The sequence below is a fragment of the Drosophila grimshawi genome, unplaced genomic scaffold (assembly GCF_018153295.1).
Source record: "Drosophila grimshawi isolate 15287-2541.00 unplaced genomic scaffold, ASM1815329v1 contig_1377, whole genome shotgun sequence".
NCBI lineage: Eukaryota > Metazoa > Arthropoda > Insecta > Diptera > Drosophilidae > Drosophila > Drosophila grimshawi.
In genome coordinates this window covers 4467292-4482550 of record NW_025062900.1, presented here as the reverse complement: position 1 = coordinate 4482550, position 15259 = coordinate 4467292, and the positions used below count along the sequence as shown (strand labels likewise).

General features: G+C 36.0%; 2 protein-coding genes across 2 annotated transcripts in view; one reads left to right on the top strand and one right to left on the bottom strand.

The window, feature by feature from the left end:
- Positions 1-583: 583 nt before the first annotated feature.
- LOC6561719 (protein transport protein SFT2) lies at positions 584-1797 on the bottom strand. The gene is made up of 2 exons (XM_001989066.2): positions 1478-1797; positions 584-1131 (listed from the first exon to the last, which is right to left on the bottom strand). Exons 1-2 carry the CDS (start codon positions 1661-1663, stop codon positions 703-705), a joined length of 615 nt encoding a protein of 204 aa, XP_001989102.1. The 5' UTR covers positions 1664-1797; the 3' UTR covers positions 584-702.
- A 6226-nt stretch (positions 1798-8023) lies between these two features.
- Positions 8024-15259, top strand: part of LOC122322458 (protein split ends-like) — a 49817-nt gene continuing 42581 nt past the window's right edge. Inside the window, exon 1 of the mRNA XM_043214725.1 lies at positions 8024-8352. Coding sequence (XP_043070660.1) covers positions 8201-8352 — 152 coding nt within the window. The 5' untranslated portion in view covers positions 8024-8200. The remainder of the gene's footprint in view (positions 8353-15259) is intronic.

Here is a 15259-nt window from a genome sequence, read left to right as displayed (position 1 = left end):
ACTTTATCAAAATTGAACCGATTTTTGGTTGGCATCCATATAAAAACCAAATCCACTTGGGAAGGGCTATAAATTTTGAAAACTGCATCGATTCACAAAAACAGTACCTGTTTAATCTCTGATCAGAGAGATAGATCTAATCTTCTGAGTAACATAACTCAAAACTTAACCGAATTTTCAAAAACGACGACTTTTTAATCATGGGTTGCCTCTAGAATAATACTACATCTGAATTTGGATCGCGATTCTGATTCGATTTTCATTTTAAAATTAAAGCCTCAAAGAGACATTTAAGTATGGCCTGACTCCTAGAATAAGACTAAATTTAAAGCTACGAATTTGATTCTGGCTGCAAATTGACGTTAAATGTTCTTCCTTGAGTGGATTTTCAAAAGTAATATATTTTTGAGTATGGCTTAACCCCTAGAATATTTCTACGTTTAAAGTCGTAAATTCGACTCTTTTTGAATACGGCTTGAGCCCTAGAATAATTGCAATTAGGAAACACGATTTGCACTCCAAATTAATTTAAAAATTCCATCCAAAAAAACCTATCTCCAAACTAGAAAAAAGCCATATCGTCTACAGTTTTTCGATGCTTGTATCACAAATGTTTTATTTCAGCATTATAATAACGATTAATAAATAAAAGTCTGTATATATGTATAAGTTGTTTTGTGAGGGAGGGGGAGGGGAAAAATGTTAAACGGGCAGCACAGTCGATGAGCTGGAAACGCTGCTCTTGAACAGCTGTCCAAAGAACTTGAGGCCCGTTGCCCCGCCCGGCACCATGCCCAGCAGCATGAAGAGTAACGTGATTATCTGTGCGACGGCAAATAGAACCGTTAAAGCTGTGCTCTTCGCCACGAGCGCAAAGTAGAGTGTCAGAGTGAGACAGGCACTGTACGAAATGGATGTGATTAAACGGGGCTTGGAGAACATCTGTTTGACGAACGCCTGGAAGCCGACGAGAAAGCAAAAGCTCAAGATGAAAAACAGGCTGCCGAGTGTGAAGAGCAGAGCAAACTTCGGCTTCAGCATCAGCACTGGAATGTACAGCGTCGACAGCGTCATGCAAAGGCAGCCCATTCCCAGACAGGCAACGAAGCCAACAATGCGCTGCAGTCTCGACTGTAAAAAGAATAAAACAAATTACATTATTTACATGCAGACTGGAATAAAGTACGACAGAGATCGCTTGGAAAATGGAACGTAAATTGGAATGCAGGCAAAAAAGCGGTCCCGCAGGACATAAACTCAGTGGAAATAACTCATGAATTGGCATGCCTTCCAGCACTACAACACAAGCAAGCGCGCAATCAAAAAGGTTTTTTGCACAGTGTACAGCTGTTGCAAGAACAAGCACAACTTGGCACGGGACATATTCCAGTTGAAATAAACAGATGAATCGGCATGCCTCCCAGCTGTAGTGCTACACGAGCGATAACTGCAGAAATTAAATGTTTATTTCACACACCAGCTTGGGGCAGCATGAGTCCTGTGTGTCCTTCAGCCAACTGTTTGCCTCTGGTTGGTCCGCGTTGCGGGAAAAGATGTTCGTCAGTCCTGGGACCTTAATCTGTGGCAGTTTCACATTGAAGTTCTTTTTCTGATCGCTCTGCAGCAGTAAATACTCATCGAGATCCTGTTTTAGGTTGCTCATTCTGTTTTGCGGTGGTTGAAATGCCACCGCATAAATATTTTTTAATTATCGTAATTGTGTTCTTTTGTTTTATTTGTTTTGTTGCCAGCCCGACAATTAATCGTGTGTTGTGTTCTGTTGGCAGCACTAAAAGTGCTGTGAAGTGCGTATAACGTGCTGGTTAACAATCGCTTGAATTTGAAATTTGACTGCAAAATTAAAATTGTTACAATTTATAGTTAAATTTTTAGCAAAGACTACAATTGTTTTTATAATTTATTTATTTTTATTATTATTTAAATGTTATTTCTTGCGAATTCATTTTGAGTTCCAATAATGAAAACATAATGCAATTTACTGTTATGCCTATAAAATAAACACTAATTTTTATATTTTTAATATCAACCGGTCGTTGCAGGGCATTTTACTCATTCAAAAAATAATTCACAACTTATATTAGCAGCAATAGCAGTAACAGACTTCTGACGTCGCAAATACCAACCACAGTTCGACCTACGCATCACTGATGCTGCGCTGCCAACCTATGTCTAAAGAAAAATACCATTTTGCTGCCCCTTAAAAGTGCAAGCGTTGCCATACTTCGAAGAATGCCCGCCGTCACGATTCAAATCTGGCAACTCGCTAATTCTTTCAGTTTCAGTTGAATTTTTGTCGTGGTTGGTTCGTTGTCGCTGCGCGCGCGGCGAATATGTAATTAAACTGAATTGAAATTACAAAGTATAAATTGATAATATTCAAGACGCCGAAGACACGCAAAATTACAAAAAAAAATAAGAAAAAAAAAGTAAATATTTATTAAATATATATGTAATAACGGAAATTAAAACCCCCTGCTCTGTGCCCCTGCATTAGCCATAAAAAAACGTCGCGATTCCATGCAAAGGCTCTTCTATTTATGCAAATTGTGTAAATGTGCATATGTGAGAGTAGAAGAGTGTCGCGCGCTTGTATGTGTGTGTGTGTGCGAGTTGAGTGTGTGTGTGTGTCTGTGTGAGTGCGTTTTACGTATATGTGTATGCATGTGAGCGAGTGCGTGTATGTGTATATGTGTGCGTGTGGGCGATTGTGTTTATGTGAAAACGCATTAATTACACAAATACAAATGCAAATACAACAACAAATGTAAATACAAATAAAATACAAATACAATCAAACACAAACAAAAACAATACGTAAAACGCAAAGCAAAGCAAAAGCAGCAATTTGAAAAGCCAAAAAAGTATTTCAAATGCAATCTAAATACAAAAAAAATAAAGAAATTTTAATGATAATTTTATAAAGCAAATTTTTTATTATTTTTTCCGCATAATTTGATAAAAATATAAAAAATTTGATTTGTGATGTTGGTTTTTTGTTGCTGAATCAAATTCACTAAAATAAATAATAATAATTTACAGCAAAATTCCAAGTGAAAATATAAATAAGAAATAAATAAAATTTTTGACTCCGGCTCGTGATCGAATCGAACTTAACGGGAATCGTTGCCTTTGGAGGTTTTTCGAAAATAATGCTCAAGTTTCGAAAACAGTCCAAAACGGTTTGGAATTAAGCTGGAATTACGATCGCAACTGGAAGCAATCTCTGCTTCAATGGTGTAAGTAGACTTTATTCCAGAGGTGAACTTTACTTCCAGTAAATTTATTCCAATGGAATTGTACATTTACTAATATGAAATATCATAATTTGGGTCATTTTCTTTATATTTTAGTTAAAGAAATTAAATCTGATTATACTAAAAAATTAAAGAGATTTTATTTTTTTTCTATAAATATTTAAAACTTAGTTAAATGAAAAAATTATGAATTAAAGATATTTTCATTTGGTGTACATTTGTAAATAATTTAATACAAAGAATAGTCAAATTTATATTGAAAAATTCAAGATATAATTTATTTCTTTAAAATTTTGTTCAAGAAAAAATGCTGATTATACTGATCAAAAATTAAGGACATTTTCTTTTTTCTACATTGATTTCAAGCAATCGCTGAAAATGTATAGTAAAAGATAATTTCATATTTTTCCTAGATTTCTATAAAATATATTTTCATTTTTACGTTTTCTTTGCAGCTCTCAACACAATTGGTAAGGAAACAACTCAGCAACTGGAATCTTTATAATAAAAAAAACAACAAAAAATAGTGCTTATTGAAAAATATCCATAAAATCTGTGTTAAATTGGCGGCTTTGGAAAAAAGTGTTGCAGTGTTCAAGAAAAAAGAGCAAATAATACAAAAATAAAGTGTTTATAAAATGTAGAAATTACTAAATTTAAAACCAAGCCAGGCGCACAAAGATTATGCCAATTTTTAACTTAAAAAAAAAAAACACAAATATATAAAAATGTATGTATATTGTGTATATATAAATGCATGTGTGTGTGTGTGTATACGCCCAGGACTCGATTCGTCGTTGATTTTCATGTGGAGAGCCGATCTACAAAGCTGCGCAGCACAAAGAAAAATGGCACAACGATTCACAACGAGGCAGCTCCAGTTTTTTTTCTTGTTTTTTTTTTTTGGGGCTGGGGGCGCTGCCGCTGCTCTGCCGCCGACAGCGACAGAACTACAACAGCAACGGCAACAGAGCAATAGCAATTAACTCGAAAGCAAAGAATTTCATCAGAAATTCGAAGCACATAAGGCGAACGGATGACGTGCAACGGGCTGAAAAAATAAACGAGGCAGCAGCAGAAACAGCAATAGCAGCGGCAGCAATCGCGAGCACTAGCAGCGACGTCGACAGCGAAAAATCCAGGCTGACAGCTCCCCCTCAACGAGTTGGCAGCACAAAAACAACAACGAAAAGTAACATGGCGCTGCCATGTACAACTTGTCTGTGTATGTTTGTATGCATGCATGTGTGTGTGTGTATGTACGAATAACGCAAATAAAGAAGCAGTATGAGCGAGTGGGCAACATATTCGTATGTGGCGGTGCGAGTGAAATGGCGTTGTGCGCATAGAGAGAAATTGTCGTGTCGCGTCGCGTTGTCGTCGTTGTCGACGTCGTTTGTCGCTCGTTGAAAAATCGATTCAGCTGCACACGAAACGAGAACGCGCGCGTGCAAGCGAGAGGAGACCAATATCAATGAGTGCGAGCGAGCTGCCGGCTGCAGTAAAAATACGTGTTTTTTTTTGTCTTTTCTTTTCGTTTCTTATTTAACCCGTTTCTCGTGTGCGTGCGCGTGCGCCTGTATGTGTGTGTGTGCATGAATGTGTGTTTGAACTGCTAGAAACTACGTTGTACGACAAAAACTACAAAGTTTTCGTTCGTAGCTGTTGTTGTTGTCCGCGGCGTGTGGTGGCATCCCTGGCAATATCCCCCACCCCTCTCCCAACTGTTCGTTATATTGCAAATGCGGTCGTCGCACGACTTGTGTGAGTGTATGTGTGTTTGAACGTATGTGTGAGTGGTCACGTAGTAGCGCTACAAAAATGACTGCATAGTTTGCGCTGACTACAAAAGCAGCAAGAAGAAGAAAACGAAGAAGCAGAGCATGAGGAAAACTGGTTTGGTTTCTGCTGCTGCTTCTTCTGCTGCTGCTTTGGCTTTAGCAGCTGCTGCTGCTGTTGGCAGCATATTAATGAATTCGAGAATTCTTTTAATGGGTATTTTTTTATTTTTGTTGCTGTCTATAAATGGTCTTAGAGCGTTTTAGCCATAAATGTCGCGCAGTTTTGCTGTAATATTTTTAATCCAAATACGTGTTGCCAACAACAAAATGGCCGCCAATTTAGAGAAAAAAAAGGACATAGAGAAAGAGAGAGGGAGATCGAAAATGTTAAACGCACAAAATTGAACAGAATTTGTATTTTTTTGTTTGTTTTAGATTGTTTTTTTATAGCAATATATTTTCAAATTAGATTTTTGCACACGTCAAAAGAAAAAATGGGTGCTGAGAGCCCCAAAAAAAGCAAAAACAGAAAATAGAGTAAATCAAGCGTTTTGAACCGCACCCCAGCAGGCATACAAAGCGACTGATGCGCAGCGGCCAAATTTTAGTACAGCCAAGCCAGACAGCTCCACCACAAAAAACTTTCACGATCGATTGGCAGCCCCCAAACCGACGACGACGACGTCGGCAGCAGCAGTAGCGACAACAGCAACACAGCAATGGCTGCCGCATTAAGCTCACCTCTCTCGCTCTCTCTCCAACGTTAAGTGCGGGTGCGAATGCAAAAGCGCTAATGTTTTGTGTTCGCGTGCAAGCGAGAGAAAAGGCATTTTAACGCCCGCTAGAGTCTGCGCGTTATACACATGCACACATACAAACATATATTTATGTACCTTTTTATGGGCTTCATTTTGTGCGTGTGTAGTTGTGATTTCCTGCTGCGCCCCAAACATACCCACAAAAAGGGCCCCCCCCCCCCCAAAAAAAAAACAGCAACAGCAAAGAAAAAAAAACAAAACACAATGCTTAGCTACAAAACTACAAAAAATAATAAGACGTGAAATAACAACGCAAAGCAACCCTCTCAACTAAAACACACGCACACAAACACAACCAACTACTTACAAACACACACACACATGACTACATAACCATTTATAAATACACAGCAAAAGCAGCAGCAGCAACAACAACAACAATGACAAACGGCAAAAACAAAACTCGCAGCAAAAATACTCGTTTTTTCCATGCCTTGCCTTGCCCAGGCAGCAGAGGACAGAGCACAAAAAGTACCAGCTATAAATTCTTTATGTACATAAAAGTACATAACACAACACACACACACATAGATATATATATACGTGCACATAGCAATATGTGCGCTGAAGCAGCAACAACGCGCCATTAAAACAGTGCTCTATCTCGCTCACACAACAGACACCCCACTTTGTGCTGTGCTCTGCGTGCGTGGCTGTGTGCGTGTGTATGTGTATGAGTAGCTATAACAACCACGTCAGACAGCAGCAGCAGCGACAGCAGTTCAGTGCAAACGTCAATTATAAGCAAAACAACGTTGCCAAATTTCACTTCACGCTACACAGCGTGCACAAGACAGAGATAGAGGTTGAGCGAGAGCAAGTGAGAGCAAGCAGCAGCAGCGGCATGCGACGTTGCTTAACTTCACGCCATCAACAAAAGGCAATAGCAGCAGCAGAGCGACACAGGCAGCGACAGCAGCAGCGAGCAGCAGTCATGAATTGTTGTTCTTGTATTTCCATGTTGCCTGCCTTTTTGGAATTTTTAACATGCGCCCCGCTTGGCTTGGCTTGGTTTGCCTGGCTGACTGGATTTCATTTTCTTCTTTTCTTCTCTCTCTCTCTCTTCTGCTGCTGCTTATTGTTTTTTTTTTCTGCTGTTGTATTTGGCCGGTTCGTGGATTGATGGCGTTGTTGGTTCTTGGACCTGGAACCCGGCCCCGGTACGGCTGCCTGCCTGGCTTTGATGTTGTTGTTGTAACGTTGACTGGATTATAATAACGACGTTGACGTCGACGTGAACGTTAACTTCAACGTCGCTGCTCGCATTTTCCAGCTTATGTTTGTCGTTGTTGTTGAGGAAATGCGCTGCAATACTAGCGACCAGACCCAGACCCAAGCCCAGGCCTTATTATATATATATATATATATATACATATATATATATAACTCTGTATTTACAGCCCCTGTGTCCAGCAGCAGCAGCAGCGCCTTTTCTTTTGTAAATTGAGCGCAAAGATCTCGCGTATCTCATAGATATATGTATATATACACCATGTACTATGTACATTTTTATATTGTTGTTGATTTCAATAAATTTAAATTGCTCTCTAGTTGAATTAAATGAAAACATTTTTTATTGTGTATTTATTTTTAGTGCTATAAATTAACATAAATTGGCATAAGCTTTTTGTCGTCGACAAGTCTTCAATCAAAAAAATTGTATAAGTAAATAAAAGAGGAAAATCTATTAAATTGTGGCTCAATTAAAGTTGAAAAGTGCAAATCAAAAAATAAGAGTGCTCCATAATAAAAGAAATTGCATTTCATAATCTAATCATATAAAGTATCTGTTCTCTTCCCATCCATTTTTTTCACCCACCTCCTTATTCCCCCAAAATCTATTTACAGCCCATAATACATAAAAAAAAGAAAAGCAAAGCAAATAATTCAATCGATCAACGATTGATCAATCGTCTACCGCTGTCTCGCTCCCTCTCTCTCTCTCTCTCTCTCTCTCGCGTTGTGTCTGTGTGTGTGAAGAGCAAGAGAGAAATAAAAGAAAATAAATAAAAATGCAGCAATCAATGCAATGAGAAAAAAATTCAGAAATCGATGAGATCTAGTGCAAATTAAAAGTATCTCGAAAATGTGCGAGTGAAGCCCGAGCAATCAACAACAACCACAACAACAAAGATAAATACAACAAAATAAAAGATAAAAGAAAATCAACAACAAATAGAAAAAAGATAAATGAAAATAAGAGTTCAATCTCGACGGGGGAGATATTCAATCAATGGGAGGAGCGCGCCCATTTAAAATTATGCGCCTCCACAAAACGACGGCATACTACGGGAAATGCTCAATAGATCGTGAGTTGTCATGAAACATGGTACGCGACAGCAGCCGTAACATTTGTTTTGGAAAATTAGCCGAAACTACGCAGCAACAACAACAACAAATAGCCGTGGATAGTAGCAGCAGCAACAATAATAACAACAACAATAACAACAACCAGAAACTACGCGATACATTAAAAAGGTAAGATCTGGATTAGTCTTAAAAACAAAAAATAGAAAGAAAAGTAGAAGAAAATGCTTACAAGAGAAATTTAAATATTACTGGAATATTTATGGAATTACTCAAACGTAGAAGCGGCAAAGAAAGCTCAAAGTAGAGATTAAGAGCAAACAAACAAAAAAGTGAATACAGTTTTCTGGAATAAATTATGTTGAAAATGTACAACTCGAATGGGAAAGATTGGTTCTGGCATAGTTGTGAAGCTGCTGAAGAAATAGAGAAACTTGGAGAACCAAGCAAAGATTTCTGGAATATGGCATATTTGTTAAGTAGTTGAGAAACTATAGAAGTAGGCAAAGATTTCTGGTATATTTCCTAAGAAAAAAGTAATGGAGTTATTAATGGAATTAGTCCATGGTAAGTTCCAGCTATTCCTATTCCTTGTACATGGAAATACAAGTTAAATTCTCGAAAGTTTTGACAATTTTTTGTAGATTAAAAATATTCCTAGAATTTGAAAAGATATTTGATTTTTTTCAGACTGCCGGATGCCCAGCACTCAGATACATTTAGCAGTTGTATATTTCATTTGAAAACTACTTGGGTCTTATCTGCAAAAGAACTGATAATACTTTGTCAGACTCTGCAAATAGTTATTTGAATTTGACTAAGTACAGCAAAGTCTGCCCTTGACAATCATCTGTAAGAAAATGCAGATGTGCACTGAAAACCACTTGAATTATATTTGATCCAACAAATGCTACTTAGAGAGAGGCTGTAAAATTATGGGAAAATATCGATTTTACAGAGCACAAATCAAGCTGCACTTGAAATATGACCAAAATAAAGACCTCCACTATATCTATGTTACTTTAAATAGATCACAAAACTAATAGGCCTTGCAGATGCAGCTAGAAAACTCTAGATAACCTACTCTTATATTCATGATACTTGTCTACACTTGGCTAAAGGCTTACTTTATTGAGCCTTTAGTATTTTCTGAAATGTACTGGATTTCTATTAAACAACTTGTAAAACTTTATAGTATAGCTGGTAAACTCTAGATTATGCCACTCTCATATTCATGAAACGCTGTATATAAATCATACTAAAAGGATCTAAATCAAACTTCTGTAAAAAGAGACATTTTTACACGCGCTATGCATAAATTCGATTTTTCCACTGAAAGATTTCCCCAGAAATTTACCTGGAATTTTCCGTACGTGGAAACTGCTAGATGTCTGCTTAAAATGTATCTCGAAGCTAATGCAGCTAGAGATCTACAGTTGCTGCTGCTGCTGCTGCTGCGTAGGCCCTAAATTCAACTAACGGTTGACACAAAGCTCTAAATCAAAAGCAATAAATCGCCCCAGACCTATGCAAAGTATCTCAGAGTTTGAGTGGGTTTTTTCTTATTTTAATTTTTTTTGTGTGAGGCTCTCTAAAAACTGCTTTATGGATCACATCGCCCACTGGCTGGGCCAAAAGAGTTGTGGCTTATCCCAAAACGATATCTGTGACACGTATGCAGTGGAAAAAGAGAGGCAGTTGCAGTTGCAGTTGCAGCTTGGCCTAAAACCAAAAAAAAAAAACAAATACAGAAAAACAGAAGAAAAAAACGCGTAACTTTTTACCTTGACTTGTCGTCGTCGCATCTTTTCAGCTACCTGTCTCGTCTTTTAGCCAACTTGTTGTGGCTGGCAACGACGACGACCACGACGGACGTGTACAGTAAAATAAAGTAAAAGAGACTTGCGGACGGACACTAGACGGTACGGACGGATGGATGGATGGTTGAATGGTTGGACGGACATGTGGCACTGTTGTCGACGTCGCTGTCGACGTCTATTTTGCGTTATTACGTAATTTCGTACACAATTTTTGTTTTTATTTAACTTTTTTTTATTTGGCTACCCCTCCCCCCGCCAAAAGAATCGAGCTGTGTGTGTGTGTGCCTCTGTCTGCCTTTCATTCGTGTTGTGTTTTGTGTTCTCTTGGCCAAACAAGTTTCTTGCGTTCGTATTTCTGTTGTTGTTTATCGTATTTTTTTCTTTTTCTTTTTTTCTATACATATGCTTTATTTATTTTTCCTTTATTATACCCTGTAATCATTAAAAACATTTGTTATAGCTAAGGGTGTGATGTGGCAGGCAGCTACAATCCCTTAAATTATATATATATATATAATTGAGTTGGAGAGCTAACATTTTCAGTATACCATTTAGAGTTGAAGAACATTGAAGTTTTTGAAAGAGAACAAAAAAAAATATAACCCAAAACTAAAAAGAATACTTTATAGACCTTAAATTGTATAAATATTGTATTTAGTAAGCAGAAGAAAAGAAAGTAATGTGGAATATCGGTAATAATTACATTGTTGGATACCTTCCAGCGAACCTAGCCAAAAAGTAATATAAATAATTATAAAACCTTATGAATCATATATATTGTTGATGTAGCAAGCAGAAATTTTAAATATGGCCTATATAAAAAGAAAAGCTTATAAAAGCTTAATTCATGCACGATTTGGAATATTTATGAATATATCAGTTTTTGAATAACTTCGAGCGAGCTAACCCTAAATTAAAAGAAAAACTTGGACAAACTTAATATTACAAGCTGAAATTTCGAACATAGCCTAAAATATATCGATAATATCAATTTTCACTTCTTGAAAGCCACCAAAAAAATATAACCAAATATTAAAAGTGAACTGATTACTATAAATAGAAGCCACACATTTAAATGAAATAATATGCTCTAAAAAAGCAGCGTTAATAGAAATTCCAGGGCATTTGCTAGTCTGGCACACTAATTCAGCTCTAAACCATTATTTTTGGTGTTTCTTTCCCCTATTTTTGTTTGGTTCGTTTGGGTGCAAATGTCGTTGTCTAATTGCTTCATTAGCCGGCTCTTTTCTAAACACACAACACACACACATAAACAGAAACACAACTTTGTAAGCAAATGTTTAGCTGCTTTTGGCCCAAGAGTCATTAAAGCGGCCCAGAAGAAGCAGAGAGCGGTGCATTAAACCCGCATCAATGTCAGCGGCAACAACAACCGCAAAACAACAATAACAACAAAGCAACAACAATTACTAGTTGTCGGTTAATTACAAGACAATCGTCAAAAGCATAGCTCAAAAAATACCAACCACAAAAAAAAAATAAAATACAAATAAAAAATCAAAAGAAAAAACCAGTCGACAGCTTTTTGACATTGACAATGAACCGAACCCGAACCCCGCAACAAACCGAGAAGACAGTGTCGACAGCAACAGCAACTAACAACAATCAACAGTCAACAACCACCAGCAACTATTACTACTACCACAAAAATAGTTTCTGTTTCCAAATGTGCATAGATAAATTACGCACTCAATCTCTTTCTCTATCTATCTATCTTCTACCATCTCTTAGCTGTATTTCTATCTGCGGGATACATTTCACAAAGACAAAAAAAAAAAAAAAAGAAAGAAAAAACCAGCTGTGCGCTATGATGACGCATTTTGCTTATTTATTTCATATTTCTTCCTAGCGATATTTGCTACCAATTATTGTTTACACAACCCAATGCCTATTTGTTCAAGTCTATTCTTTATTTCATCAAAAATTCTACCATGGCAGATTTTATTTGCATAGCCTTGAAGAATTGCTTCCAAAGAGCTCATTTCTTATGTGGAGTATGTAAAATTTTGTATTTTGAAATTCAATTTTAGCTGAACTTATTTTTCTGCTTTCTTTCCACACACTTTAAATATATAATATGTTTTATCGACACATTTTATCGATAATTTCCTTCCTTTTTTTCTCTTATATATCTAGAAACTTTAAATATATAATATCAGTTTTCGAATATCACACTAAGTTTATTTAATTTGATCGATAGCCAACGCATATAAAACCTATTTCATTCTATCGATAACTTTTATCAATATGTTTTTTGTTGGTTCATCTTATTATGCACTCAAATACACCCAATTTCCTCAAAATTTTTACAGTAGCAAATGTTTTATCGAGTAAAAGATCAACGACGTTTAGCTTAGTTTTTTTGGCTCGATTCCGTTTATTGTTATAGCCATGTTATACATTTTTATGGTCAAATTCAATTTGCGTGTTTCGCTGAGAACGAAACATAACCAAACTGGTTATTATTTAAGCTTTCTGGGTAATTAGAGAGACAGACTAGTTTTTAAATTAATTGTTAAATCGTAGCGCCATCTAATTAAACATATATTATCTAATATCTGAGCAAGTTCAGGCTACAGTTTTGCAGTTTATTTTCAGTTATTCTTTTTTGTGGTTTGATGATTATACAATGAGTAATTTTATATAGCTGGAAGTTGAACAATTCTTAGATAAGTTTACATCAATCTCAAGTTGTTTATTCAATTAACACAATGCTAAATTTGACTACAGTACTCGGTTCTTCCATCATAATTTGCTTATTCATAATTTAAACAATAACTTTTGTTGTATTTGTAAAAGAATTATCTTATTCTTAGAACTATTGATTAATGCTTAGAATCTTGTGCTGTCTTCTGTGTCTTCTTTCTCTTCTCGCTTTACATAAACCTAGCGTACTTCCCCCCTTTTGAGGTATTCTATTTTATCTTTTGTTTTCAATTTACTAAAATGTTGTGCTTTTTTCGCTGGTTCCAAAGAGGAAAAAAACAATCAGTAAATTGTTACAACTTCAACAAGAACAACAAGTTGAAAAACAACATCAACAGCAACAATTGACTTATATCAGATATTTGTTTCAGAGCATTTGACTTGTTTCAATGTCATGTTACATTTTGTATACGATCTTATTGTTTAAGGCACATATGTATTGTATATATACAATATATATATATATATATATATATATATATATATATTTGTGAACCCAGTTGTTGTTTTTGTTTATCAATGTTCTTTTTGGCATTGACGGCGTATTTGCTTTTTTTGTTTCTGTGGGGCAAGCAAAAAAACAAAAAAAAAAAGAGATTAGATAGAGAAGCGAAACAAACCGAATAGAATAAAATAGAATAGACCAGAGAGAGAAAGAGAGAGCGAGAGAGCAGTCAAATTGTAATTGCTCGGCAGACAAACAAATATACAAAAAGATACGTTTCCATTCTTATAATATTTTGTAGCCAAAGCTATTTTCGAGACGAAAATCGAGCGACATTCGTCAACAAAAATTACAAAAATTAAAATCACTTCTTATCTCCTCAGCCCTTACACACACGCACACACACATACACCCACACACAAGTTACATAAAATGAAAATCATTCATTTTCTGAGGTTAGAAAATAGTTGTTTTGCAATCTGTAGCATAAAATATATAATATACATATTATTATAGACGACATTTTGCTGAATCATTTCAAAGTATTCAAAGCAAATTTTTGTTTTAAAATGAAATATGTGTCTTATTTGTTAGAAATTGAAATATTATTATTATATATTGAAATTGTTAACTTGACTTGAACTGCCTATAACAATAAACTATAAAGAAAAATACATAAAAATGGGAAACAAATATAATTAAAAACTATACTAAATTTATCTATTAATTGTTTAAGTACTTGTTTATTTATATCTGTCTGTTTTGTATAATTATAATAATATTACAAATGATTTGCACACAACACATGACATGTTTTGTTGTTGATTTTTTCATTGTTAATTTGACGCCTGGGAGCCAGACATTTAGCTTACTCATCCAGCAATCTTGCTCCAACTTTTTCTCCCTGATTGTTGCAATTGTTGTTGTTAATTTTTCGCACACAGCTGATAAGCTAATAAGAGAAAAAAACAACAATTGCGCAAAAAATGCGCAAAAATATTTCCGACTTTTTCAAATTGAATTTTTCTACGCGAGTGTGTGTTTATTTGGTCTTTTTTTTTGCACATGTGCAAATGTATCTATGAGTACGTTCAGGAACGTATTATATTTGTGTATGTACAAATGTACATAGGTACACAGGTACATAGGTACATACATGTGTAAATTTGTACATATTTTGTAGTACAGCTTTTTGTTTTGCAAGTCGTGCAATTATTTGATTATAATTTGCATTGTTATTGTTTTAACTTATCATATCGCTCTCTCGCTCTCTCTCTGTCTCTGTCTATCTCTTTTGCATTGCACATTATTTGCCATTGTTATTTGCTGCTGTTGTTGTTACTGCATTTGTGTTTCGTAATTCCATATGCCCATTCAATGTATAGAAGGGGGCAGAGAGATAGGCAACATGACAACGTTTTTGTTGCTGTTGTCTGGCAGCGATGCGATAACTCAATTTCTGTACGGGAAATTAGAAAATTTCCCAAATAATTTCACACTCGAGTTGAGGCTGTCTGAAGTTAGTAAGTGTGAGTGAGAGAGAGCGAGCAAGTTAGGGATGATAGGGAAGTTTTAGCGCAACGTTGCCACATTTCACACAAAAGGTGCTAAGCAGCAGAGACAAAAGATTATCAACATGGAGGCAGCGAAGATAGATAGAGAGAGCGTGAGAGCGAGCGAGAGAGCAGCAACAAATCGATTATTATAACTAAAAGAGCTGGCCAATGTATTATTATTACCTGTTAGCCCGATGAAACCAGTTAACAGTTGTTGTTGCTGCTGCTGCTGGTCACGAACCGGTTTAGTTATTTTTTTTCTTGTCGGCTATCATTAAGCATCGATCAGGTGCTGCTTGCATACATACAAAGTTGCCTTTAAAAATGGGCATAAATTAGCCATTGTGATGACGATGAGGATGGGCACATTGTGTGTCCTGTAAATTAACAGCACACAATGTATGGCTTCAAATTAACAGCAAGACATACATGCATACATCGAAGACAAACGGGTACACACATACACACGAGCAAGCAAACAGCAAATGCACAGCCAGACACAAATACACACACACACTCAACAGTCATAC

Coding starts and splice junctions, on each gene's coding strand:
- LOC6561719 (XM_001989066.2), bottom strand. CDS start 1,663: ATGAGCAACCTAAAACAGGATCTCGATGAGTATTTACTGCTGCAGAGC. Junction 1,132..1,477: donor ACTCATGCTGCCCCAAGCTG/GTGTGTGAAATA, acceptor TTCTTTTTACAG/TCGAGACTGCAGCGCATTGT.